Here is a 25432-nt window from a genome sequence, read left to right on the forward strand (position 1 = left end):
ACTTCCAAAAACGGATTTGTGAGCCCACCATCAGAACGGCAGACTAAAACAGGATTTGTTGAGGGAAGGGAGGGTTTCCTCAGTTCCAAAGGCTCTTTGCAACCAAGAGCTACCCTTGTGGACAGGGATCCGCAGAACTGCCAGGAGTCATAGTGTTGAACCCCGGGTCGGGCCACATGTGGATGCGAAGTTGCTACATATAGGGCAGGAAGGCAGGGCACAGTGCCTTCTTTCTTGGCCACAGAGGGAGTAAAGAGGAAGAGAGGCAAAAGGTCAGGCCTGAGGATATTGCCACCTGTTGTATAATAATTTATCTGGTCTTTGTCCTAGGTTGCTGGCATAGAGCTTTTAAAACCCTTGGAATTTCCTGAGTGGCAGTGGTGCCTTTGTTATGCTAATGAGGTGACCCAGGGAGGGCCCCTAGAGGGCTTCTGGATGGGGGCTGTCACCAGAAGGACCAACCACCCTATTAGATGGTGGGGCTGTTGAGCGGGCCCAGCCTGGGAGGGGTGGGGGACCGGAGAGGGAGTCCAATCACCCAGCTGATGATTTTAATTATTCGTGCCTGTGTAGTAATGAGCCCCCGACAAAAACTCTGGACCCCGCAGCTCAGTGGAGCTTCCCAGTTGGTGAACGCACTGATGTGCCAGACGGGCGATGTGTCCTGATCCAAAGAGGAGAGGGCAGGGGAACTCGGTGTCCCCTTCTCAGACCTCATCCAATGTGTCTCTTCATTTGCTGGATTCGCTGGTCCATCTGACGTGGGGCTTCCGTAACAAAACTAATCACAAAGTAGTGCTTTTCTGAGTTCCGTTAATCATCAGAGCAAATTACTGAACCAGCGGGGGTCATGAGAACCCCTGAAGTTATAGCCGGTCAGTCAGAAGGAAGTGCAGGTGGCCTGGGGGCCCCCCCAAAATGTGGCTGCTGGGGGAAGGAGGCACCATCTTGTTGGGGGGCTGAGCCCTTTAGCTTGTGGGGTCTGTGCCAATGCTGGGTAGTTGGTTCCAGACATGAACCCGGTTGGGGTTGAAATGGAATATTCACCCACAAGGGTCCAAACTTCGTGTGCCTGTGGGATGGGTGCAAGGGGCACGAGGAATGAGGTCCTAAAAGTGCCAGATTTCTCTGTGATGCTAATATAGCGCACACTTGAGGATGCTCACCTCACAAGCTCCTTCTGAGGATCTGGGAGGGTCCCTCACTAGGTGTTCACAGGGTCAGATTCAATACGCACAAGTGACATGTTTTTGTCTCACTTGTTTTAGTTTTTTTAATTCATTATTATTTTTTTACTGTTTTCTTTTTTTTTTTTTTTTTTTAATTGAGAGAGAGAGAGAGAGAGAGCGAGCAAGCAGGGGAGGGGCAGAGAGAGAGGGAGACACAGAATCCAAAGCAGGCTCCAAGCTGTCAGCACAGAGCTTGATGCAGGGCTCGAACCCATGAATCATGAGATCATGACCTGAGCCGACATCGGACGCTCAACTGACTGAGCCACCCCGGTGTCCCAATTGTCTCGCTTATTTTAAAAAGCTCCCTCACCCACCCACCCACCAGATTCTAGAAGCTTCAGTCTTGACAACCCTTTGGAAGTGACTATGCCATTGTTGAGAAATGGGGCTAGACTGTCTCCCTGTTCTAGCACGGCACGAAGAAAGCAGCCAAGACTTTGCCGATTCTCAAGCTGGGCACGAAAGAGCTGAGGGGCACTCTGGCAACACCAGAGGGGCTGGGGTCCTCATGAGACTTCAGAGTGCAGAAGCTGGGAATGGAGTCAGGACCCCAGACTTCAACAGCACAGATCATGGCAATCTCCCAGAGGATGAGATGGGAACCAAGGGCACGTCAGGGCGTCGAGGGATGGGGCGGCCTGGCAGCCTGGCACTGACCCCAGCAGACAGAATCGAGGCACCGGCCCCCAAGGCCATGATGAAACACCCACTTCTGCCTTTTTCCAGATGCCACTTGACAAGGTACGTGGGACAGCAGCCCCCAGGAAGAGGAGAGAAACAGCCCATGGGGTACATGCCTGTTGACCTGACTACCCAAAAAGATGAGTTAACTCGAGATTGGCTAAACCCCCAAGGAAATCTAAGTTTCCCTCAGTGGAAATAGGGATTTCAGAACAACTTTACAAAAACGTTTGTTTCTTTTTTTAATTGAGCTGTGTTTGAAATTGTGAACCTTCTCATTTAAAACAACATTATGGATACAGAAAAATTTAAAAGCCTTCCAACTAAACAGATTGTCTAAAGGTCACTGTGGGAATTTTTAGCATAATATGATTATAAAATAAAACCTGTTTGTGATAAAACCGTAATAAAATTTTCAAAGAAGGTGGCCATATCACTTCAATTTAACCTAAGTGTTCTGAGGCAGAGACTGCTAGCTAGTCACCAAAATCTTATTTTCCTGGGCTGGCGGCCAGGCCACATTTCCCAGTCTCCCTCAGAGCTGGTGCGGCCACACCACCGACCTCCCGCCGACGGAATCCGACCAGAAATGGATTCAGGCCTGGCCCGACTGAACCCCACACCCACCACTCTGTGCTGTCTCCCCCACTTCCAGCTCAGTGGGGTGCGGATGAACAAGCTGCCAGAACGCTCGGTCAGCCTAGATCCTTGAACAAGCCCGGGCTCACCTCGGGCTTTTATGTGAGGGATAATATCCTACTTAGTTTTCTGGATAGGCCCATGAATGGGGGGTGGTGAGTGAGCATGACCTTAGGCTCTATTCTTGCACATCAATCTGGTGCTGATTCAAGGTGGCACTCCATGGGCGCTTACTATTTGCACGTGGAGCTCCTACGTTGTAGCAAGATCCACCTTACCCACTAGGAGCCGAGCAGCCGACATGCCGAGCATGTCGGCAGCTAGCAAGAACGCGAGGAAACTGGACTGGAACTGTGACGAAAGAACAGGCAAAGGCATGTGACAGCACAGGGGAAAGTTCATTTGTGAAGGCGCCACAGATATGGTGGCCAGGGGAGCTGGGCCCTGAAGGATGAGAAAGCTTCCGAAGAAAGGACAGGGGCGGAGGGTGGGAGAGTTCATTCCAGACTGAGGAGATAGAATCAAAGCCGGTGAGAAGCAGCTACAAGGAAAGAGGATTCTGTTCAAAGAGAGGGGAAGAGCTAACAATCGGGGTTGACCACGAATTGGAGGCACTACGCAGACAAAAAGGCAGAGCGATTCCTTGAGGGGTGGCCAGCCTCCTGGCACAGGGACGGCGGAGAACGCGGTTCCAGCACAGGATGGGTAGCTGCTCCATTCACCGGCCTTCCAGCTCTGGGATCTACGTATCTCCGGTGCCTCTGCCAAGCAGGCTTTGTACAACATTGCCAGAAGAAAGAAGAATTATTTTAGCCCTGTTTCAGCATTGCTTACACGACGGTCTTTGCCACACTCCCTTTCAAGGCTGTGCTGGCTGGGATGGGACCATTCAATGCGTTCGATCCTAAGCCAGTAGAGAACATCCCTTCACGACGAGGCTCGGGAAAACCCCTTGAATATAATGTTATTACTGGAAGAACTTAGTAGGCTGATATTAACCAGGATTGCTGCTGGGGACCAAGAAAACAGAGAACAGGAAGTATCTGTTTCGAATGCGGAGGCCGTGGGACAACGCCGTGTTAACTGCGTGTGCTGGCTGACAGCAAGTTACTAGCTCCTACCACCAATTATGGACATACAACTTTCAGAAGAATGGTTCACAAAAAGACATATTACAACACAGCTGTGCGGAGAGCACTTTTGTCTTTCCTGGGTGACTTTTTATCTCACAAGACACCTCGGCCTGAGCATCATAAACGTGACTTTCACAGTGTAGTTTTGAAAAGCAAACTAGTTTTCCACTTTTAGACGTCTATGTTATAGGTCAAAGAAAGTCTGCCGGAGCACTAGAAAGAGAAATACTATTCTAACATCACAGTAAATGAGTCAATTTCCACTTTCTGCATACAGAGTTATAATTTCATTTCACAAACCTTTCTGAGTTTCTACTATGCGCTCGGCACTGTGTTATTCATTAGTGATATAAACGGAATGAAAAAGAAAAAATGGGGTCTTCTAAACTTGAAAACTTCCTAAGATCCACAATGTTATCTTTCTGTAAGAGCATTTCCAAATGATTATTTTATTTATTTATTCATTTATTTATTTATTTATTTGAGAGAGAGAGAGAGAGAGAGAGAGAGAGAGACAGAGAGAGAGAATCTTAAGCAGGTTCCACACTCAGTATGGAGCTGGCAACGGGGTTCATTCTCACGACACTGGGATCATGACCTGAGCCAAAATCAAGAGTAGGACACTCAACAGACTGAACCACCCATGTGCCCCCAGCCAATGATTATTTTAAAAAATGGTAAGTTCAGCTACATTCTTGCCCCAATAAACAAGGTTATTTTGCTTGTCACATCTCGAGATTCTACATATAAAGAATGACTTTCAGTGTTGGCCTGGGCTGTTATCTCATCTCCTGTAACAGGACTCCAGATACTTAATTTAGTGCTTAAATAAAAGGGAAAGAGAAGAGAATTTTCCTGAGCTCAGAAATGATTGTTAAACAAACACAGAACTCTTCACATTATAGAATGGATCTTAATTAAACAGCTCCCGCCTCACAACAGCGAAACAAAAGAAACCCATAAAGCCATGTTCGGGGGCCACTGGAATGTTCAGATATGACAGTAAAACAGCCACACAGGAAGTTACATTCCATACGCCATCATTCAACCATAAATATGAGCAGTGCCTTCTTAGTCTCTTTCTTTTTCAGTCCTTTCAAAATTCAGGTCACGTCTCTCTCATCGTACAGCATCCTGAGTAAATCACATCTCAAGTGGTGACAAGACCTGTCTGCCTTTGATATCCAATCTCAAAATACTTCCCAATCGCCTTTCTACCCACCTACCTTACTTATGTCCTGGGTCCTAAAAGCCATGTTTTACAAAGCTTGGGAACTGCATTCCCTTTCGATAAAATGAACAACTCACAACAACAGCTTCTATTTTGTTTGGTTTTCGCCCAACTGTGCTGACTCTTTCCAGCCCACATTTACTGGTCCTGCCTGGAACGTGGATCCCAGTTTGTTGTCAAGGCAGGTACTGAGTCTGCTCCCTGTGACAGAAAGCGGGGCTAAACCTTCAAATGGAAGATTCCCACCGGCCTTGGCATTCGCACCATGTCATTCCTAGGTGCACTGTGGTATTTCTCTGCTCACCAGGCAACATTCTGAGATTTCCTTCCCTAGCCAAAATGAGAAATCAACATTTTCCAAAGTGGGGCGGGGAGAGCCCCAAACGACAGAATAACACTTCCAAACATCAGTGACCCTGAGTCTGTGTTTGCGACGGGACAGATCAGATTAGCCGAAACTGAGCACGTCAATGCTTCAACACTCACAGATTCTTATTTCTAGCCAGCTGTGTGATCCTGTATAGTCACTGAACCTCTCTGGGCCACAACCACTTTGTCTATAAAACCAAGAGAATACCAAGAGACCTTCCAGCTCTAAGTTCTTTGGGCCACAACAACTGCTTTGTAAAACCAAGAGACTCCAAAGACACCTCCCAGCTCGAATTTCTTTGGGTCTGGGAAATTAACAACGCGGTCAGAAAATGCCACTGTCTCTGAACTGACTCTGCAGACCTTGGAAAAGTAAAACTCGGATTAAAGACCATGAAATTGAGGGGGAACAATTAAAAGATCTCTAAGGCCCCTTTCCACATTTCGATGCTAACTCCGAGAGTGAGGCTTGGCCGGGCAATTGGCCATAAAACATTAGCGGGTCTCATTGCTTCCAATGGCCAATTCGGCTCTAGCGAAACATTCTTCATCATGTTTCCAGGCACTGCCTTGAAATGTAAAGCGTCCAAGGCAACAGCAGAACGACTTGCCCTATGCTCTGCTTTCACTGGCAACTCGTCCCTGGGTCCCCGATTTCTCAAGCCAACGAGAGCATCCACCTGGCAAGAACAGGTAAGAAAGCCACACCTACCCTCAGCCACTGCTTCTCCGTGAGGGCGTCGCTGTAGTCCACGTCCCGGCGCTGGCGAGAACCCCTACCAAATATTTTCTCCTCCTCTTCCTCACATGTGAGCCGTTCAACTTCGGCGTCATCCTTAATAATCCAGGAGGGCAGCTCATCTTCCTCCATCAAGCGGGGCTTACGCTTTGGGTTCCTGGCATCTTCCCTCCGTCGGTCCATGTCCATGCGCTGCAGGTAGTAAACAGAAGTGTCACCAATGGGAAGGGGGACTCTGTCCAGTACCGATGTCACAGCACACAGAACTTTCACGAGGGGCACCTGCGTGGCTCAGTCGGATAAACGTCCGACTCTGGCTCAGGTCATGATCTCACAGTTCACGAGTTCGAGCCCCGCGTCGGGCTCTGTGCTGACAGCTCGGAGCCTGGAGCCTGCTTCGGATTCTGCGTCTCCTCTCTCCGCCCCTTCCTCGCTTATGCTCTCTCTCTCTCTCTCTCTCTCAAAATAAATTAAATAACACTAAAAAAACAAAACAAAAACAAAAACAACTTTCACGAGTCTCCTCCTATGGCTTCAGGGCCCCTTTCTGCTTTTCCCATAGAGTCTCTCTATCCTGGCTTACTTGTTCCGGTTCCTTCCTCACACACACTGTCCCAGCAGAGATTCTGCAAGGTGAAATCTCCTCCCTCCCTCCGTACCCCATCTTTGAAATTCATGCATGTAAAATATGCTCTTTACAAATTCCTTTACTTCACCTGGGTGTGTGCAAAAGCTACCCCTTAAAACAGTGAGAAAATTCCAATTGGGGGTATATTTAAAAAATATGAGCCCCAGAAATACAATTTGCTGCTGCCCTCGCATAAAAGTACTCTCTGAGCATATACAAGAGAAGCTTCATTAAGAAAACTTCCTTTGACTCAGTAGGGCTCATGCTTTTAATTAAACAGAGAAAAAAAAAAGTCAGCGACCCAAGTTTTGCTGCAGACTGGCTCACCCTTGGACTCGGACATGTGGGCACATAAATGGCTTGATTAGTCATTCGGCCATGAATGTATTGGATTTTCGGCACACCACGGGTTCCGTGAGAGGAATGTCCTTCGACGCTTTAGCTTTTAAAAAGTTTAGCTCTTATGAAAATATTACAACGCCAGAGAAAAACCTCAGATGTAATGTCACCTCAACGGATCAAGTTTTAAGTAAAGTATCTCCCTTTCATATATTTTCATAGCCTTTGAATGCCTACTTCTCCATCTCTTGCTTTCTTTTTTAAAAACCCAGTGCACCTGGGTAAATTAAGTACTACATGCTGGGCTTTAACCTATAACTAAACAATCTGAGAGCTAAAAGAAAAAAAAAAGTAAATAAGACCTACACGGAATTGCTGCTTATGTTATACACACACACACACACACATATATGTATATGTGTGTGTGTGTGTGTGTGTATGTATATGGGTAGCTAGATGTACTATTTCTACAATCAAATAGACCATTAACTATTCAATGATTTACCTTTCCCCCTTCTTCCTTCAGTTCTACCGTCCTGAAACAGGAATTCAACATAACTTTTTCTTAACAACTGAAACTGATAACAAAATAGAAATGAAATTTCTATTCAAATCCAAACTTGACCTCTAGAATCGACACAAAAATTAAAGTTCAAAGTCCATTCACCTACGCTTAAACATTTTTGGAAATCATTATATTCCCAGGGTTGGGGCAGGCTTGCGGCATGGGGGAGCCCCATTGGTAGATAAATGTGGCCGTCCTGTTCCGTCATGTGCTATAGTTAGCTGGAGAGGCTGTCCTTAATCCTGACTCCTAATGTTCTGGTATCAGAAATGGGACCCACCAAACTTGCCTTGTTAGAACACAGAATGCCTTGCTAACAATACAGTCTACAGAGGGGCTTCTCAAAGGGACCTCCTAGTAACAGTACTTTAGAATGCTAATGAAAAAAAAATTTTTTTTTTGGTGAATGCATTCCACTGTGATGACAAAATACTGCCACATCCACTTCTGATTACATCACCACCATCACTTTTATACCGATATACCTATATATGACTTATCCCATGTATTTGTCCACAAGTGAGAAAATAAATCTTTTCTGACATAAAAATTTCAAAAATCGATATAAAAAAATGTAAACTGATAGAAAATCTGATATAAAAACTAAATTGCATTTGTTTTTTATTTTTCGTTTATGAAGGGGTGATGCACTTTTTAAAAAAAAAAAGTTTATTTTATTTATTTACTTATTTTGAGAAAGGGAGTACATGTGAGCCAGGTAGGGGCAGAGAGAGAGGAGAGAGAGAATCCCAAGCAGGCTCTGCACCGTCAGCACAGAGCCCGTCGTGGGGCTTGAACTCACAAACCATGAGATCATGACTGGAGCTGAAATCGAGAGTCAGACGCTTAACCAATTGAGCCACCCAGGTGCCCCGGGTTGATGCACTTTTTTTTTTTTTTTTTAATTTTTTTTTTTGACATTTATTTATTTTTGAGACAGAGAGAGACAGAGCATGAATGGGGGAGGGTCAGAGAGAGGGAGACACAGAATCTGAAACAGGCTCCAGGCTCTGAGCTGTCAGCACAGAGCCCGACGCGGGGCTCAAACCCACGGACTGTGAGATCATGACCTGAGCCGAAGTCGGCCGCTTAACCGACCGAGCCACCCAGGTGCCCCGATGCACTTTTTAATAAGCTTAAAGTTCTGACGCTTGCCATCTCTTCCCAAAGATTTCTACTTGCAGAAGACACGTACAAAGATGTGAAGTTGATATTCAAGCATGTCTAATTTACTATTTAGGTACTACATGAATGTATTTGTTTTACGATACATTCATGATAATAAAAGTTGTGCTAACAAGTACAATGATTTTTAAAAAGCACTTCTTGGGGCGCCTGGGTGGCGCAGTCGGTTAAGCGTCCGACTTCAGCCAGGTCACGATCTCGCGGTCCGTGAGTTCGAGCCCCGCGTCAGGCTCTGGGCTGATGGCTCGGAGCCTGGAGCCTGTTTCCGATTCTGTGTCTCCCTCTCTCTCTGCCCCTCCCCCATTCATGCTCTGTCTCTCTCTGTCCCAAAAATAAATTAAAAAAAATAAAAAAATAAAAAGCACTTCTTAAAGTTTCATGTTTGTATGCCGTTGAAATATTTCACATTTGTATCTTGATGTGGCAAAGGTCTTTTTAGGTAAAATTCATTGTTAATCAGTGTGAAGGATCACTGTTTCTGAAGTTCTGTTTTTAGGAGAAAACAAGAAAAATATTTAAAAGAAAGGTTTCATTTTAAAGAGACTAGCTTATCTGCTTAATGTGCGTTATTTAACTACAGTGTCCGTGATAAATAAAATGATAACCTGATATTAATTTTTACATAGAGAACCAGCTTTTCAAATAATAAGGGATAAGAAGGTTAAATATTTGAAATCCAAATCTAGCTTGCATTCCATTCTTGTGTCTCACTGAACTTTTTCATCGGGAGTAGCTGGCAGGGAATCAAATGTGATTTCCTGCCCCCTGGTGGAGGTGCTAATGCATACAGAATGGGACAAAGGCAGCCCGCTGCTTGGATTTAAGGAAAAAAAAAAAAAAAAAAAAAAAAAAAAACTAAACCAAAACTTTGTATCATCTAAAAATGAGAAGGCAACCATTAACAAGCAGAACATTCCCCAAATCAAAATGCCTACAAAACAGCGTTCCCTAGCCAGCCAGCTTCATTTGTTCTAAGCCTCCTCTTTGCGTGATACAATATTCCCAAATTAAAAGAAAGCTGGGCCTTGGCCAGACATTTCTTTCTTTCTTTCTTTCTTTTTTTTCCCCCTGAAGCTTTCAATTTTTACAAATACCCAGCCCAAAAGTCAGAAAAGAGATGTACTCTTTTCCCCTCACTTCGGGGCTGCTGATGCAAAAATCTCCATCTCTGGGCCTAATCTAATTTGTATAATGACAGGCAGCTTATCCTTTCCCAGGCCTCAAGAGTATCTGCGGCTGTAGCGCTGCTGAATTATTGCCAATCAGAAAGCAGCCAGGGAAGCTGAGGGCCTCTGGCCCCGGTGATCCCCAGTAATCTACATTTTAATAAGTTCGTCAAGGAGAGAAAAGATGTCTGTTTCCTATGTGTACCTCTAATGTCCCCAAGGAGAGCACCAGTCTATAAGGGTGACCAACAGTCGGGGCTCAGAAATTTAGGTCTGAGGAACACCCTGCATTGGCCATGCTGTCACATGACGTGTTGCACCATTTGTAGCCAAAAATGCCTTTCCTAAGGAGGGTGGTTCACTTAGGAACGGGGTGGGGTGGGCAAAGTGCTCATCCCAGGTTAGGAGCTATTCCCACAGCTCCCTAAAACTTCCCTGAGGAAGAATTAAATGTCTTTTATCTCGAATCTTTATGTGTGGACACAACCGTTGTTCCCTAGTCAAAAATTGCAAAAAATAACGTAAGCCTCTACGCAGCTGGAGCTCTCTTCTCAGACTGTCTGGGCTAAAAAGACAGAGGATGCAAATCCTGTGGGTCACATCTGGCCCGGAGTCCTGTTTCATTTGGCCTGCAGTAGGAGATCATAATAAAAACAAAAGTGAATTTAGCCGCAAACATTTTGAAATCCAGAGATTGCCCATGAAAAAAACCTAGATTTCTAGCTTCTCTTGGAAATTTGGAATTCCTGGATACCTGGGGCCTTGCGGCTCTGTCCCCCTTAGACAAAGCAGCTCTGGTTTACCACCACCACCCACCCACCCCCATCCACTTGTTTCTCTCCTGCAAAATGCCTGACACCTTGAGGGCATTCAAACTGGGGGCCTTGGACTTGGGGACCGTGCAGCATGACCGCATCACAGTTCACATTTCCTTACTCATTCCGCCATCAGACTAAATGTCCGGAAGATCAGAATGATTGATGGTACTGGAAGGAGCCGTGCAACTTCACAGGTCCTGATCCGCGCTGACATCTTCACAGGGCTTAAAATGTTGCGAACGCTGCCATTCGTTCACTCAAGATTTGCTAAGCAAGTACTATGTGCCAGAAACCGTTCTGACCATTGGGCCGCACAGTAGATGAAAGAGGTCCAGCGCATGCCTGAAGAATGCAGCAAAATAGCACTTCTGAGGGCCTCCTTCACAACCGGAGGGGCTTGCTTCCGCATGTACTGACCCTGGGGCGGGCCACACACGTAAATCAAGTGCAGATTTCAGCAAAATCGCACGTGACTATGTAGTATGGAACGTCAAGGTTGAAACCATGGCTGTTAATTCCTTAAATGTCAAGGTTCTTTCCTATCTGCCCAGATCAGCGAAATCCAACCAATTCCGATCTTTCAGCGAAGGCTATGCCTTGATGTGCATCTGGAAGGCTCCTGCTGGCTTAAGCCAGGCTCTCTTCAACAGGAAGGAGACACACGACCCGTGTTGTTTGGTTGGGGAGCATATCTGCTTTGATCCAGTAAGGAGACAGCGAGGGAATGATTGTAAACTACCTACAGGAGTAGGGCAGGTTCCCAGAATGATGCTGGCCTTGAATTACAATGAGTTGGGATTGGGGCTGGGGGGCCAGGGGCAGGGATCTGGGGCAAAGCCATAACCCACATGGCCTGTCCAGCCGGAGGGTGCGGCTGCCACTAAGCCCTGGCCAACTGTTTCCACACAGAGACGTGGGCCTGGTGCTGCCCACCCTCATTTTTCAAGAGAAGCCAGAAATCAGGATTCTTTTTATGTTGGCAACAAATTTGAAATTTTAAAAAACACCGCGTGGGCCAAACAAAATATGTCTGCAGGCTAAATCCAGCCAGTCTGCAGCCTCTGAACTGAAAGGCCCAGGCTCTCCGTAAAGGAAGTTCTGCCAGGGCACGCAGGCTCCAGACATCGCGCGTTAATAGAAAAAGGTGCACGATTTTCTATGGTATTACCATAAAAAGATCAAATTCTTCCTCTCGTCGAGCAATCATTTGGTTCAGGGTCTCATCGTCGGGCACTTCATCTTCTTCCTGGGGTTAAGAACAGAATGATTTAACAGGCTTTAGGGGAAAGTTTGGACAATCAGGGTGAGGTATGAAAGAGTAAAGTGGATATGTCCTGTAGACCACAGGGATTCATTTCTCAAGCCCCAAAGAAAAGAGAAGGGTCACTGGGGGTAGTATTTGCCATCATTATTTCGCCAGCTACTCAAACCAATCTTCCCAGAGCACAGTACTATGAAAAGTACTGTGTGTGTGTGTGTGTGTGTGTGTGTGTGTGTGTGTGTGTGTGTGTGGTTTTTTGGGTTTTTTTGGTGCGGGGTGGGGGGTGGTGGTGGTGGTAGTGTATATCTTGATTCCATTACTTTTGAAACAAGTTACTTAACGTCTCCCCTGCTTCAATGACCTCATCTGTAAAATGGGCGTGACATTTAGTTCACAGTCAAGTTGTAAGGAAACGCGAGGGAAAAAGTGCCTGACATAAATCCTTTTAATTCTATTAAGCCTCATATAAGTGATTTTCAAAACCTTATTAAACCCACCAATATGTGAAAGTTCGTGACTAGGCACAGAACAAGGCCATAAAAATCATACAGATAGGTCAAATATAGAGCCTTTAATATGGGTTTAATCAATGTGTTTCAGTGGGAATTATTATGCTAACAGTTAAAGTTCTGGATGGGTGCATAACAGGGAACAGTTTCGTTTTATGTGATATTAGACCAAAGCACATGATCTCTCTGCAAACTCCTCAGAAACCAAGTTCTCAAGTTTTCTAGAAATGCTATGACTTCCACACTTTACCAAAAAACAAAAAAAATCTAAAAGTTGGGCATATACTACAGAACTTACCTTCCAAAATTATTTTTATCATATGCTGACTGAGTGTGTTAAGAATCAAATGGGGGGATCGCAGGGTATGGGCAGAAGGAGGAAAAGAGGAAAACCCAGAACTTCAAATATCCAGTTTCCCAAATTATATGTGCAAAAACGAGGCACCTTGTTCTAGAAAGAGTATGAGTGTCCCAGCAGCTTAAATGACTATGTTTCTTCCCAAGATAATGTTTTATGCACTGTGTTAGAAGTGAATGCATTTCCATAGGCAAATATCTAATGACTCAAGATAATAATTCCTCATAAAAAGCTTTCTGTTCTAGTTCGCCTCTAACCTGATTAAAGTAAATTTGTCTCAATATTGCATTTCATTTGACAAAGACCAAGCCTATCTGGCAGCGGGCTGATACTTCATGGTACGAAGAATTTGGTTAACATATCCTTTGGTGAAAAGGTGCCCTGGTTTGCTCACTACCTAGAACCACATATTATCCACTCTCTGCCTACACAATGGGGGGCTTGCACATCCCCACGCGTACGGTGAAAAGATTCTCTTGTAAACTGGCAAGAAGCCTGCCTGCAAGGGTCTGACCTTCACAGAGAATGAAATGGCTGGGAAGTGTGCAAAATACCTCCCTGGGGTCTTTGTATCTTAGTACTTCTAAGTACTGTCAGCCGTGCAGATAAGCAGCCTACTCGGCCTCAGTATTTGGAACCACAGCCCTTGACTGTGGTCTGTCAGTGTCTCCAAAGATCTGGACACAGGGCGCCCAGGGCACCCAGACACAGGACACCCAGAAAATGGCACCACGTCTGACACACTAACAGCCTGGAAGGAGTGTGGAGCCCCAGTAATGCGGCTGGCCCCAGGCCCCACCCCAGCCCAGCCCTGGTGGCCCCTGCGGCTGGGAGACATCGACATCTCCCTGCAGCCTAGGACGGGCGGAAAGCTCCAGGCTCCTCTGCACGCCATGTTCCCCAGGCCAACCTCTACTTTCACAAGGCCTATACAAAACGAGTTAAAGGCAAAAACAGGGTAGAGACCATGGGCGGAGTATCAGCTCTGCCCACACCTGTGTTGGGACAGTATGCATCACGCAAAAAAATAATATATATGTTTTTTAATTTCCAGGTGTGTAAACAAGAACACAAAATTTACCTGACAACCTGATTCTAAATCTGGACCAATCAATTTCAAGAATCAAGCCTCTATCACGTGTTCAATTTTAAGAATCAGAGTGAATTATTTGAGATCACAATTTTAAAAATACGGGTGGATGTGTGAATGCGTGCGCACACATATTTTTCATTATTTTAACAAAACCTAATACATAACTAATCAAATATATTAGACCTACAAGTTAGGAGGAAGCATGGTATAAAAGTGCTCTTCAGTTTGCAAAAAGATTCATTTCAGGATTCATTTGAATATCAAGATCTACTTCACATTCAGACTCATTTCACACACAAAAAAATGTACGGGAGACTTTTAAATGAATTTGGTTTATAATTTATAGAAGATTTCAAAAGCATATATCCTACTTAAGGCAAGATCGAACTATATCTAATATATGCAATGAAAATAGTATTCCATATGAATATGTTAAGGTAAACCCACTCCTCAGCTTACAAATATAGGGACATCAAACTAAATCTGTCCATCCCAAGACAATTTTATGGTAAGGATTGGTGCTGGTATTTTGCACACTTTTCTAGACTACATTAGAACTATGTCTTTTGATCTCTTTCAAATCTGTTCGGGTTGAAAATTCAGTATAGAATTACTAAAATTGGCAATCTAAAAAAAATACAAGCGACTACCTAAAGACCCCCTTAGAGGGGCGCCTGTGTGGCTTAGTGGGTTAAGCACCCGGCTTTGGCTCAGGTCACGATCTCACGGGTGCGTGAGTTCAAGCACACATCGGGCTCTGCGCTGACAGCAGAATCTGTTTGGGATTCTCTCTATCTCCGTGCCCCCCCTCCCCCACTCATACTCGTGCTCTCTCTCTCTACGTGAATAAATAAACTTAAAAAGTTAAAAAAAAAAAAAGACCCCCTTAGAGAAACATAAGGAATGTGTTCTTTGAACAATCTTGCCAAGTAAAGAGATTTTTTTTTTTTTTTAAAGCTGGTCATTTTCTCAGCCTTTGGTCAGCTTTTACAGAAAATTTTGCACTGGAGGTCAAAGTCCTGCTTTCAGAGTGTAAGTACAAGAAAACATGTTACGATGGCTGTGAGGGCTTGTCCTACAAACATACTGAAGAGCTTAATCAAAAGGCAAAAGACAGAGAGGGCCCAGGGTAGGGGGATGGCAGAGAGACAAGGCAAGGAAGGACCCTTCTTTCTGGCGGGGTCTACTCTCATCTGGCTGAATTGTGTCCCGGTACCAGGGGCCCCTGTGCAATTCTACATCTTCCCTACAGAAGGCGGCATTTACAGTTCGATTAAGCACCCTGTCTGCGTCTCTGGGGGGGGGGGGTGGGAGCCAGGGGGGTGTGCCCTGGCTGAGCCTTGAGGTGCCTCTAGCAAAGGCTCTTAAGACACTGGTCTGGATGACTTTCAGAGGCTTTCTGTGCTTGGGATGTAAGACAGGCAGCTAATTTATTCATTTTAATCAACGCCAGCCCAGCAAATTCTTTAAAGAAAGAACAGGTCGTTCTTAATCCTTCCGAGACAAAAGGGCGCTGTGCGATTTCATCAGCTCGGCTTTCTATCGTACCTCGTTTTCCTCTTCGTGCTCCAGGATGGCCTGCAGGAATGCCCTCCGCTCGTGGCTTGAAGACTTCTGATCAAACATACCCGCCTGGATCACCTTCTGATCCACGTTCAGCTTGTATTTCGCGGCTGCGAGAATCTTTTCCTCCACGCTGTTGACAGTGCACAGCCTCAGCACCCGGACCTCGTTCTGCTGGCCGATGCGGTGAGCTCGGTCTTGTGCTTGTAGATCCTGTGAGGGAGAACCACATGCTCTGAGGGCCAGCGCACCTGCATCAGCCCAGCGAACAAGTCACCTGCCCGAGAGACAGGGGAGCATAGAGGGTTACTTAACCCACCCACGCTAGTGAAAAGATCTTGCTTTCATTTTTAATGTATGCAAGCCACCTTCTCTGGAAAACCTGAGTTCATCCCTAGTTGAGGGAAGCTGGGCTCCGATCGGCCAAGCCAACCAAAATACATATCAGGTTTTGAAATCCAGGCATCAAGGTGTTTGCACCCGTCTCTAGGTTCACCATTAGATTTTGACCCGAACTAAAAAAACAAAACAAACGAAGACCCCATTAAATTTGATGTCAGAATTATGACTTTGATATTCCCTACAACTAACCTTAAATCTCAAGAAACACTAGACACTGGTCTAAAGTGTTAGAGACGATTTTTAAAACATTTGTGAATTATATGTACATACAGTATACATACACACCGTACAGATAGGGACTTGTCAGGGGGCAGATCTCCATGCATCTAATTCCACCAAAGACTCCATCTTTAGTTTGGGCAATGAAAAGAATTCCCCAAATTATAGCTTGTGGAATGCTAAATTGGTCACAGTTTTGGGGGAAAGAAATCCGGAACCAAGTACCAAAAGTGTTAAAACTGGGAATGATCTCTGACTCCTGAAATTTTGCTTCTGGCAATTTATCCTACGGGAATAATCGTGGATAGGATATGCACAAAGATTTACAAATATGGGTATACCTCTCAGCATTATATATTACTTACAATGGTTTTTAAATTTTTTTATGTTTATTTATATTTGAGACAGAGAGAGAGAGAGCGAGCCTGTAAGCAGGGGAGGGCAGAGACAGAGACAGAATCTGAAGCAGGCTCCAGGCTCTGAGCTGTCAGCACAGAGCCTGATGTGGGGCTTGAACTCATGAGCTGTGAGGTTATGACCTGAGCCAAAGTCGGATGCTTAACCGACTGAGCCACTCAGGCACCCCTGTTTTTTGTTTTTGTTTTTGTTTTTAAAGCAGAATTAAATCAACATTCAACAATAATAGATTGGTTAAAAAAAATTAATCTTTGTATGTATGTACCATACACTATATGCATAGTACCATACAAATTAATTATAGGAGATTTAATGACACAAAGCAGTAACAAGTAAAAACGACACGTTACATATGACTATGTACATGTGGATCTCATATGTGCATATTTACGTAAACCAAGTAAAAGGCAGGAATTTACACTTCCAAGTAACGAAGAATAAAGTCATTATTAAATTTCCCTCATTTTACTTTCAAGTGGTTGAACAATTTTTTTTTTCTGCTTTAAACCTGTATTACTCTTATAAGAAGAAAACAGTTGTAATGAATTCTTTAAATAAAACCCCTACTAAACCTAGGAGGCCGAGCTACCTGATTTCAATGCTACACCACAAAAACATCTTGGTCTGTCACTTTGATCTAGGTGATGGTCTCTGGGCCAATGCTAATTAGTGGTTTCCATGCACCCCCCATTAGACCCGTACACGTTTTGGGGGCAAAAGTCTGTCCCCTGTATCCGGCATCCCAGACGCCCTGTTTTGCACAGAGCTGATGCTCTACAGCAGGAAGCCCAGCCACTTGGCCAGATGAGTTTCCTGGCCATGCACATGGCACGAGACGGCAACAGGCCAAAGTCTGTCCAGGAGACCCGTCTTTGCTGCAGGGACCTCTACAATTAAATGACTCGTGAGGCCAATATGTTTCCTCAGAAGATACATGAGTAATATAAATATCAGACAGCTGAAACACAAACACAGCTGGGATCCAACCAAATTAGATTACGTTCCCAAAACAGGAGAAGGTGAGTTGGAGATGTACCATCCAAAGCTGGTAGGGGGAGAGGGGGTCGGAACCCTAAACTTCATTTTCAAGCTCTTAGTTCAACCATCTCTCTTGACAAATGCTCACGAGAATGGTGAAGCAGATTTCAAAACAGCGAGGTGTATGTTATCCACCTCTGGATTATTTCTAGAACAGGGGTCAGTGGAATGTTTCCTGAACGGGCCCAACAATAAGTATTACTAGTAAATGTTCTAGACTGTCTGGGCCAAGAGCAAGCACTGAGCAACTGTGCTGTCAGCAAAGAGCCCACTTAGGATCCTCTGGCCCCTTCTCTCTCTGCCCCTTCCCCCACTCACACGTTCCCTCTTAAAAATAAAAAAAAAGTATTTTTTTAAAGGTTAGAAAAATTATTAAAAAAAAATAAAACGATCTATCTATTTGGAAAGTAGCCAAAATTATTATTTCTAAGCTGAAGGTTTAAAAAAAATTTTTTAATGTTTTTTAATGTTTACTTACATTTGAGAGAGAGAGAAAGAGAGACAGAGTGTGAGGTGGGGAGGGGTAGAGAGAGAGGGAGACACAGAATCCAAAGCAGGCTCCAGGTTCCAAGCTGTCAGCACAGAGCCTGATGCGGGGCTCGAACTCAAGAACCGTGAGAGCATGACCTGAGCCAATATCAGATGCTTAACCTAGGCTGAAGTAGTTTATAGAATGTTTAGCCTCTGAGTCTCTTAGCTAAAGTGGGGAGCAAGGGGCAGGGGATACTATGACAAAGAAAAACGTGCTTTCGTCATTGAACGGATTCTTCAGTACCTCTGAGATGGGAGTCGCCTGACACTCAGCCACACTAATTAGGTGTGATTGATTCTATCTGCACATAAGAAGATAGCCTGGGAAAAGGACCTCCAAGGTAACTTTGTGGGTGGCCATTCTGTGGTAACAAAGAAGTTCAAACTCCATGGGCTAATAGTAAAGGCATCAACCCATGTTTCTGATTCGCAGTTTGGAAATGAGAGTCTTGGTAATTCCGAGGGATTTTATTGCTAATTCCACATGCGTATGTGCTGTCCTTACTTCTAGCAAGGGCCTCCAAGTAGCAACTTCTTGGCCTCTATCTTCAACTTCGCAAATGGACCTGCGATTTCATCAACAGGACTTAATTCTGATTCAACTGACTTAGGATTATTATAGACACTTTTTTTTTTTTTCAAAGCACAATGGAACCAACAAGATAAAAAGAGCTCCACAACTTTCATTTTGGGGACCATGCAATATTTATGCAGGGGTATAGGGTAGAAAGAGCCCAAAGCCAGGATTCACACCCAGACAGACATGGGTGACTTAATACTGACTGGTTACCTAACATGTGAAATATTTTGAGGATTAGGTAGGAAATTAGGTATGCAAACTGCCTCATCGTATCCAGTGGAGTCGTGGCTTAATGAAAGTTAGCTGTCTTACTTTTTAAATGAAAAATCAGTACTTACTCTATCATTGTAAGATAACTGATTTCTGAAAGTGAAAGAAAAAAAAAGTTTGCCCAAAGTAATGGCCATGTTTAAGTGACAGCCATGAAAACTCTGGTCAGCCCAGTTGTCCAAATCAGGGGACGGTGAACCTACCTGTGGCAGATAAAAATATTTGGAGAAATATATGTCCCAGTGCCAGGAATCTGGGGCAAATCAGACCAGAGGAAATTTGAGATATTAGCTCAAACACAGTGAAAAGTGAATGAATTGCTCATGCAATTTACTTGATTCTGGACTTACACCTTTGGTTGCTGGTTGTAAAAGTATGTCTGTCTGTGTGTGTGTGTGTGTGTGTGTGTGTGTGTGTGTGTGTGTGAGAGAGAGAGAGAGAGAGAGAGAGAGAGAGAGAGAGAGAGAATGAGAGAGAAGCAGACATAAAGACAAGACAAAGAGATAGAGGGGTAGAGGGAGACAGAGAAAGGGAGAGGCATGGATGTCCCAGCATCCTCTCTCTGGTAATTTAGCATTTCTAGAGACCTTGAATTCCTTTGACCCTTAGCATTTGCACTGTGCCAGTGAAGGTGGTCAGCTGAGATGCCATAGATGTGCTTCCCCCGCCAAGATAAAATCTAATGAACTCTGCATTCACCTATAGACAGGTTATTTTTTTCTCAGGAAAGACACAGGCAGTGGCTGCAGGGTGATCTAAACCACACGGGGCACCGAGAAGACAGACATCACATACTCCTCCCCTAGACGCCCAGCCGAGCTCAGTGCCTGCACGCGGGCAGCCTGTCACGAAATGTCAAACAGACACCGAATTCACAATGGTAAAAAGGGACAAACTGCAGGTCTCGTGGGATATAAAAATATAGAAAACATATAAAAATATTTCCCAAAGACTTGGAACTAATATATTCCATGCTGGTGGCTCCCGAGCCCTCTCCAAGGTGAGAACATTTCCAGAGAAGCTTCCTTTAAGATATTCAGCTAGAGTAAATGACTGGCGAGCCTCTCAGGGGTCCAAGCTGGTGGTCACCCCAAGGCTTGGAACCACTGCTTTATTCCTGAAATCAGTGCTCCTTGGCCAGGAGAGAAAGGATGTCAGAATCTCTGGGGAGCTTTCAAATGTATGGTGGGGGGAGGTGGTTCCGGGAAGCCTCTACCAAACTGGGGGTGGGGTGCAGGGGATGGTAGGCAGGCACGCAAGTTTTTGAAAGCTCTCTCATAATTCTGTGCACCCCCTGAATGCCACTTCCTGCCCAGAATGACTGCTGTCAGCTTTTTCATCCCAGTCTCCCCGCCGTGACCCGGTGACAGGGTCGTACTCTGCATATTTGTAGCTGAGGAAAGCAAGGTGCAGTGAGGAGCCCAGGCTAACCTGGTGTATGGTTCATATTCATACACGAGGGCCGCTTCCCTTTTTACTACCTTGAATTCACGTGCACCCCAACATGAGTCACATCCTGATGAATAGCACTCCACCCGATACCTTACAGGCAAGCGCACTATCTCCCTGAGTAACGTAGGAACCCACAAGGGTGCCACAAGGGGCCCATCCTCACGGATAACGCTACATTCACCTAGGCTCAAAGAACCTAGTAGTAGATGCTCCACAGAATATTCTTTGATGGTGATTTTAAACAAAACCTACGGACTAAAAGACAAACCATCATATACTAACCTCAGGGAACTTACTTAAAGCTTCCGGCGACTCATTTTTCTTGACCGGGGAGATGCATATAGTAATAATAATTACAACCTCACAGGATTGTGAATAAAGAATGAAGCAATGCACATCAACAGGCTGGCACAGAGTCAGGGAGGGTCCAAGAAATATTAACTGTTGTTGTTTTTATTTTGGAACATTTGTGATTTGTCCTACGACTAAATATCCTTTGCCTGACGTCAACCTCAGAAGGGGGGTTAAAGCTAAGCAGAGCCTGAGTTTCTGTACCCCAAAATGGAGCTTTTCAAAGGCACATCAAAGGTGGGTGTGAGACATCTCACTGTCTACGCTCTGGAGGGACATGAGAAAAGAGCCATCACGAGGTCACCATTTCCCCAAAGGGGAAACAGCCCCGCTCATTTAGAAATTGGCTCTTCTGCACAAGTGTGAATGCAGACACTGATAGTCTTTGAGTTCCTCTGGTTCCAGAAGGAAGGCCTGGGCACCCAAGTCAGAGACATTACAGACCTGGTGAGGATTCCAGTCACTGTCAAAGATGACCACGGTATCAGCTGCCTGAAGGTTCAAGCCCAGGCCGCCGGCTCTGGTGCTCAGCAAGAAGATGAAATACTGGGACCCGGGTTCGTTGAATTTCTTCAGCAGAGCGGCGCGGTCCTCAGACTTGGTGGTGCCTGTAGGTACAAGAAAAGTAAATTTGCCAATTAACTCCTGTCTGAAAATGGCACGGTTCGAGACAGAAAGGCTGGCCTCCTTGAGAAATAGACTCCTCTGGCATTGGTGAGGTAATCCCCTGAGGTTTTTGTGCTTTTTGGGAGAGAAAGTTTGAACATTTTGCAATTAAAAAAAAAGAGAGAGAGTGAGAGAGAGAGAGACATTTCTCAAATCAAGGAAGGAATACTGTCTACTACCCACTGTTTCAAAATGCTCGGTTTAAATAAGCACTTATGACTGTACCTTTGCAGAATGTACAACATTCTCATGTTAACCTAAACCTTTATGAAACATTTGCTGGATTTATTTCTGTGCTTTAAAACAACAAATAATTTTATTTATTTGTTTATTTATTCATTCATTCATTCATTTATTTAGAGAGGGAGAGAATGAGTGGGTTAGGGGCAGGCAGAGAGGCAGAGAGAGAGAGAGAGAGAGAGAGAGAGAGAGAGAGAGAGAGGGAATCCCAAGCAGGCTCCACACTGTTGGCACAGAGCCTCAGGCAGAGCTCGAACTCACAAACTGTGAGATCATGACCTGAGCTGAACCAAGAGTCGGCTGCTTAACCTACTGAGCCACCCAGGTGCCTCAAACACACCAAATAATATTATAAAATACACCTACATACATACATACACACACACACACACACACACACACACACACATACACATACACACACACGCCTGCACGTGCCTACAAAGATTATCATAACGGTTTAAAGCAATTTTGCCGATGGGTATCAGACCAAGTAGATGTTTATGCCAAGAGGGTGGAAACAAAAGGGAAATTGATTTCCACTGCATTTTACCATTTCGATTGCTCCTGAGCATGATCTGGCTGCTTAAAACCTGAAATGTGAATGGAATATTTTTATCCTGGTTAGCAAGACTTGAAGCCACAATAATCCCATATATATAAACATATACCAACACACACACACACACGCATACACACACACAGAAGCTCTCAGTCTGTTTCTTGTGTGGACATTCTGCTTGTTGAGTTCAAAGGGTGGTAACCTAAAACCTAACAGACCATCATGCGACTCACCCACCGATGGCTGGCCCCAAGGTGCCTGAAAAGACTCCAAAGACCCTGAATAAGCTCAGGACACCAAACCCCAGGGGGTGGTGCTCACTTTTAGAGCAGGAAGTCACCCATACCTGCTCCCAAACCAGCCACTCAATCACATACTGGGCATTTGTAATGTATTTACCGAGAAAGCACAACTGCAGAGTTTTGAAAAAGGCCTTAGGCTGTTGGGAAATACGGGAAAACTATATATACATGTTACACGATAGCCCCTAAACGTCTGCTATACAAATATTATTTCTACATGGTGTTCTTTTTTTAAGGTTGAAAATACACCAGCAATTTATTTCAGAGGATTAAAACAGTTAAGTGGTGACAGCTAATGAAATCTAATTACTATGAGGGTCAGATTCCCAAACATGGAGGGGATCTATTATTCATATTAATAAAAATAGTAAGTACCCTCCTGAGGAGGGGGAAAAATGCCAATTCCCCACATATAGCAAATGGGGATCAGAAACCAGGGGCTTTGGGGGTTCTCTTCATTAAATGAAGCAATGTTCTTTAGAGCTCATTTTGCTTCCTAAATTAGATTTCAAGTTTAGCCACCTGGTCAAATTCTGCAACAAGAAATGGTAAGAGTCTGAATTTTGGGGGAGGTGCACTCAATGTGCTTTGCTGAGTGAGGTTTCAAATACGTGGGGCTCTTCTTTTCTTTTCAGAACTGGCTTTCTGAGATCATAGTGACCTATTTGTTCAGGATGCTAACGGAAGATATGTTCTGTGCTATCACGAAACCTTTTCACTATATCATCTTTCCAGTTGAAGTAATTAAAAAAAAAATACTCACAGGGAGTCACGGTTCACACATTTACCCTATGCCGTAAACCAAACGGAAAGCTACAGAAACCAAAAAAAAAAAAAAAAAAAAAAGAGAGAGAGAGTTCTAAAGTAAGGAAAGAAAGAACTTCTAGAGACAATGAAGTCTGTCTTCTGACAGCACAGAGCCTGACGGGGGACTCGAACTCATGAACTAAGAGATCATGACCTGAGCTGAAGTCAAATGCCTAACAGTCTGAGCCACCCAGGAGTCTCAGAAGTTCAGTTTTAAATCCACTGAAAAATAATCAGCTAATGACCACATGTGTTAAGATAGGAATAAAACTAATTGGTGGAGGTAATTACTTGGAATGAAATAACCCTAAATACAAAATAAAGCACTGAAAAACAAAAGAAATACCAAAACTATTTGGTCAAAGGAGTTTTTGAACCCTACCCCAGATACCTCAAGCAAAGAGAATGACTATATACATATATATATATATATATATATATATATATATACACACACATATATACGTGTATATATACGTATATATATATATATACACACATATATACGTATATATATATATATATACGTATATATATGTGATGTGGATTCAAACTGTATAAAATCATAGGGAACCTGACAAATTTTTCAAGCCGGACAAAACTCTGATTAAATCACTTTTCGTGCAAAGCTAGGACATTTCTAATGACAAGGTTCAGAATTTGCTGGATTACCATTCCCATTAGTCAAAGGTTCTCCAAGTCAAGATCTTGGCTGGTCCTTAGCAATCTTTGGGGTATTTGCTCTGGGAGGTTCGGACTACTCCATCAGGGTTTATCCGCAGGCACATAAGCGCTCCTCGCAGGTGGCACAGGATTTGACATGCTCGGGATGAGTATCAGCCCCATGTTCTTTTGGACTTTTGACACAGAACAAACCCAGGTCATAAATTAATAGCAAGGGCAGTTGTGTTGCAAGTTGCAGAACGAGCCAGGAGGATTAGGCTGCCAGGCTTTCATGATTCCTAATTTTAACTGCGTTTCATGTGCTTTGGGAGAATTTTGTCTTCTGGGATGTAACTTCACCACTTGCTCTCACTGAAAAATCATTTCCAGTGAAAACAACGACTATAACGGAGTAGTCGCCAAATCTGTTCATGTAGCCATCATCTTTGCAGGAAAAAAATCTGTTTAGCTGTCATCGAATGATTCCCCCTCTGCGCGCCCCCACCCACCCCCCCCCCCTTCCCCAGGTCAAAAATCTGAGACATCAGACGCAGCAGTGAAAATCTGAAGTCATTTTAACAAACGGGCTAAGGGGGGGTGGTGGGAGGGTGGATGTACTTGGAACTGGGTATATTGATTGTTTGCCCCTCGATTCTCTCCAACTCCAGAAACAAATGGCGGCTGTTTCTTGCGGGTGGGAGCCTGTACAATCCTTCTCAATTCCATCTGCAACATTTTACGGAGACTGTTGTCTCCTCCAACCTCACAGTAAGGGCGTTGGTGGCAGGAACAGTGAGTGGCTCCATTCGGCTTGCATCTCGTTCCGATTAATCACCTTAAAATTTCTGAGTGAGTTCCAAACCACTCGTAAAAGGCTGTCGCCAGGAAAGCAGCCTGCATTTGAAGAGATGGGGTGCATCTCACTGGGTCTGCTAAACCTGATTCTGAACTAATTTGGAATCAGACAGATCTAAGATAGAACTTGGTTTTGCCCTCGGCTCCTTTCTGTAAACCTCTGTTTTCCCATCTGTAAAATGGGAATCGTAGTCACACCTCGGTAAAAGGGAATGAAAACAGCTTGCTTGCCTGAGAAAATTAAATTAATAACGCACGCAAAGTGCTTTGCCTGGTATCCCACATGAAGTAGGAATTCTGTAAACCTTACCTTTTAGGACTATTATTAATAGCGATAAGGTCAGCAACCAACAGCAACGTAGGAAAGGCACTCCCTCAAGCTGGCAAGAACATGGGAGAGAGATTTGTTTCAAGGAAAAAGCACTTCTTGCCAGTTTCACAGACCGGAGCATTCCAAGGCCACACAGCAGGAGGCTCTAAACAAAAAGCCACAAAGTAGCAAATGGCAGTTGGGTGGGACACCAGGGCTGGGCCGCCCCTCACCCGAGCAGCAAGGAAGGCACGGAAG

General features: G+C 44.5%; 1 protein-coding gene across 4 annotated transcripts in view; it reads right to left on the minus strand.

The window, feature by feature from the left end:
* Positions 1-25432, minus strand: part of SMARCA2 (SWI/SNF related, matrix associated, actin dependent regulator of chromatin, subfamily a, member 2) — a 180573-nt gene that overhangs the window by 62681 nt on the left and 92460 nt on the right. For all 4 annotated transcript variants that reach the window (XM_042963969.1, XM_042963972.1, XM_042963970.1 and 1 more), the window contains exons 24-27: positions 21214-21377; positions 15495-15722; positions 11894-11971; positions 5998-6216 (exon numbers count right to left, since the gene is read on the minus strand). In XM_042963969.1, the coding sequence (XP_042819903.1) occupies positions 5998-6216; positions 11894-11971; positions 15495-15722; positions 21214-21377 (689 nt within the window). The remainder of the gene's footprint in view (positions 1-5997; positions 6217-11893; positions 11972-15494; positions 15723-21213; positions 21378-25432) is intronic.

This window comes from Panthera tigris, chromosome D4 (genome assembly GCF_018350195.1).
Source record: "Panthera tigris isolate Pti1 chromosome D4, P.tigris_Pti1_mat1.1, whole genome shotgun sequence".
In the NCBI taxonomy this organism is placed as follows: domain Eukaryota; kingdom Metazoa; phylum Chordata; class Mammalia; order Carnivora; family Felidae; genus Panthera; species Panthera tigris.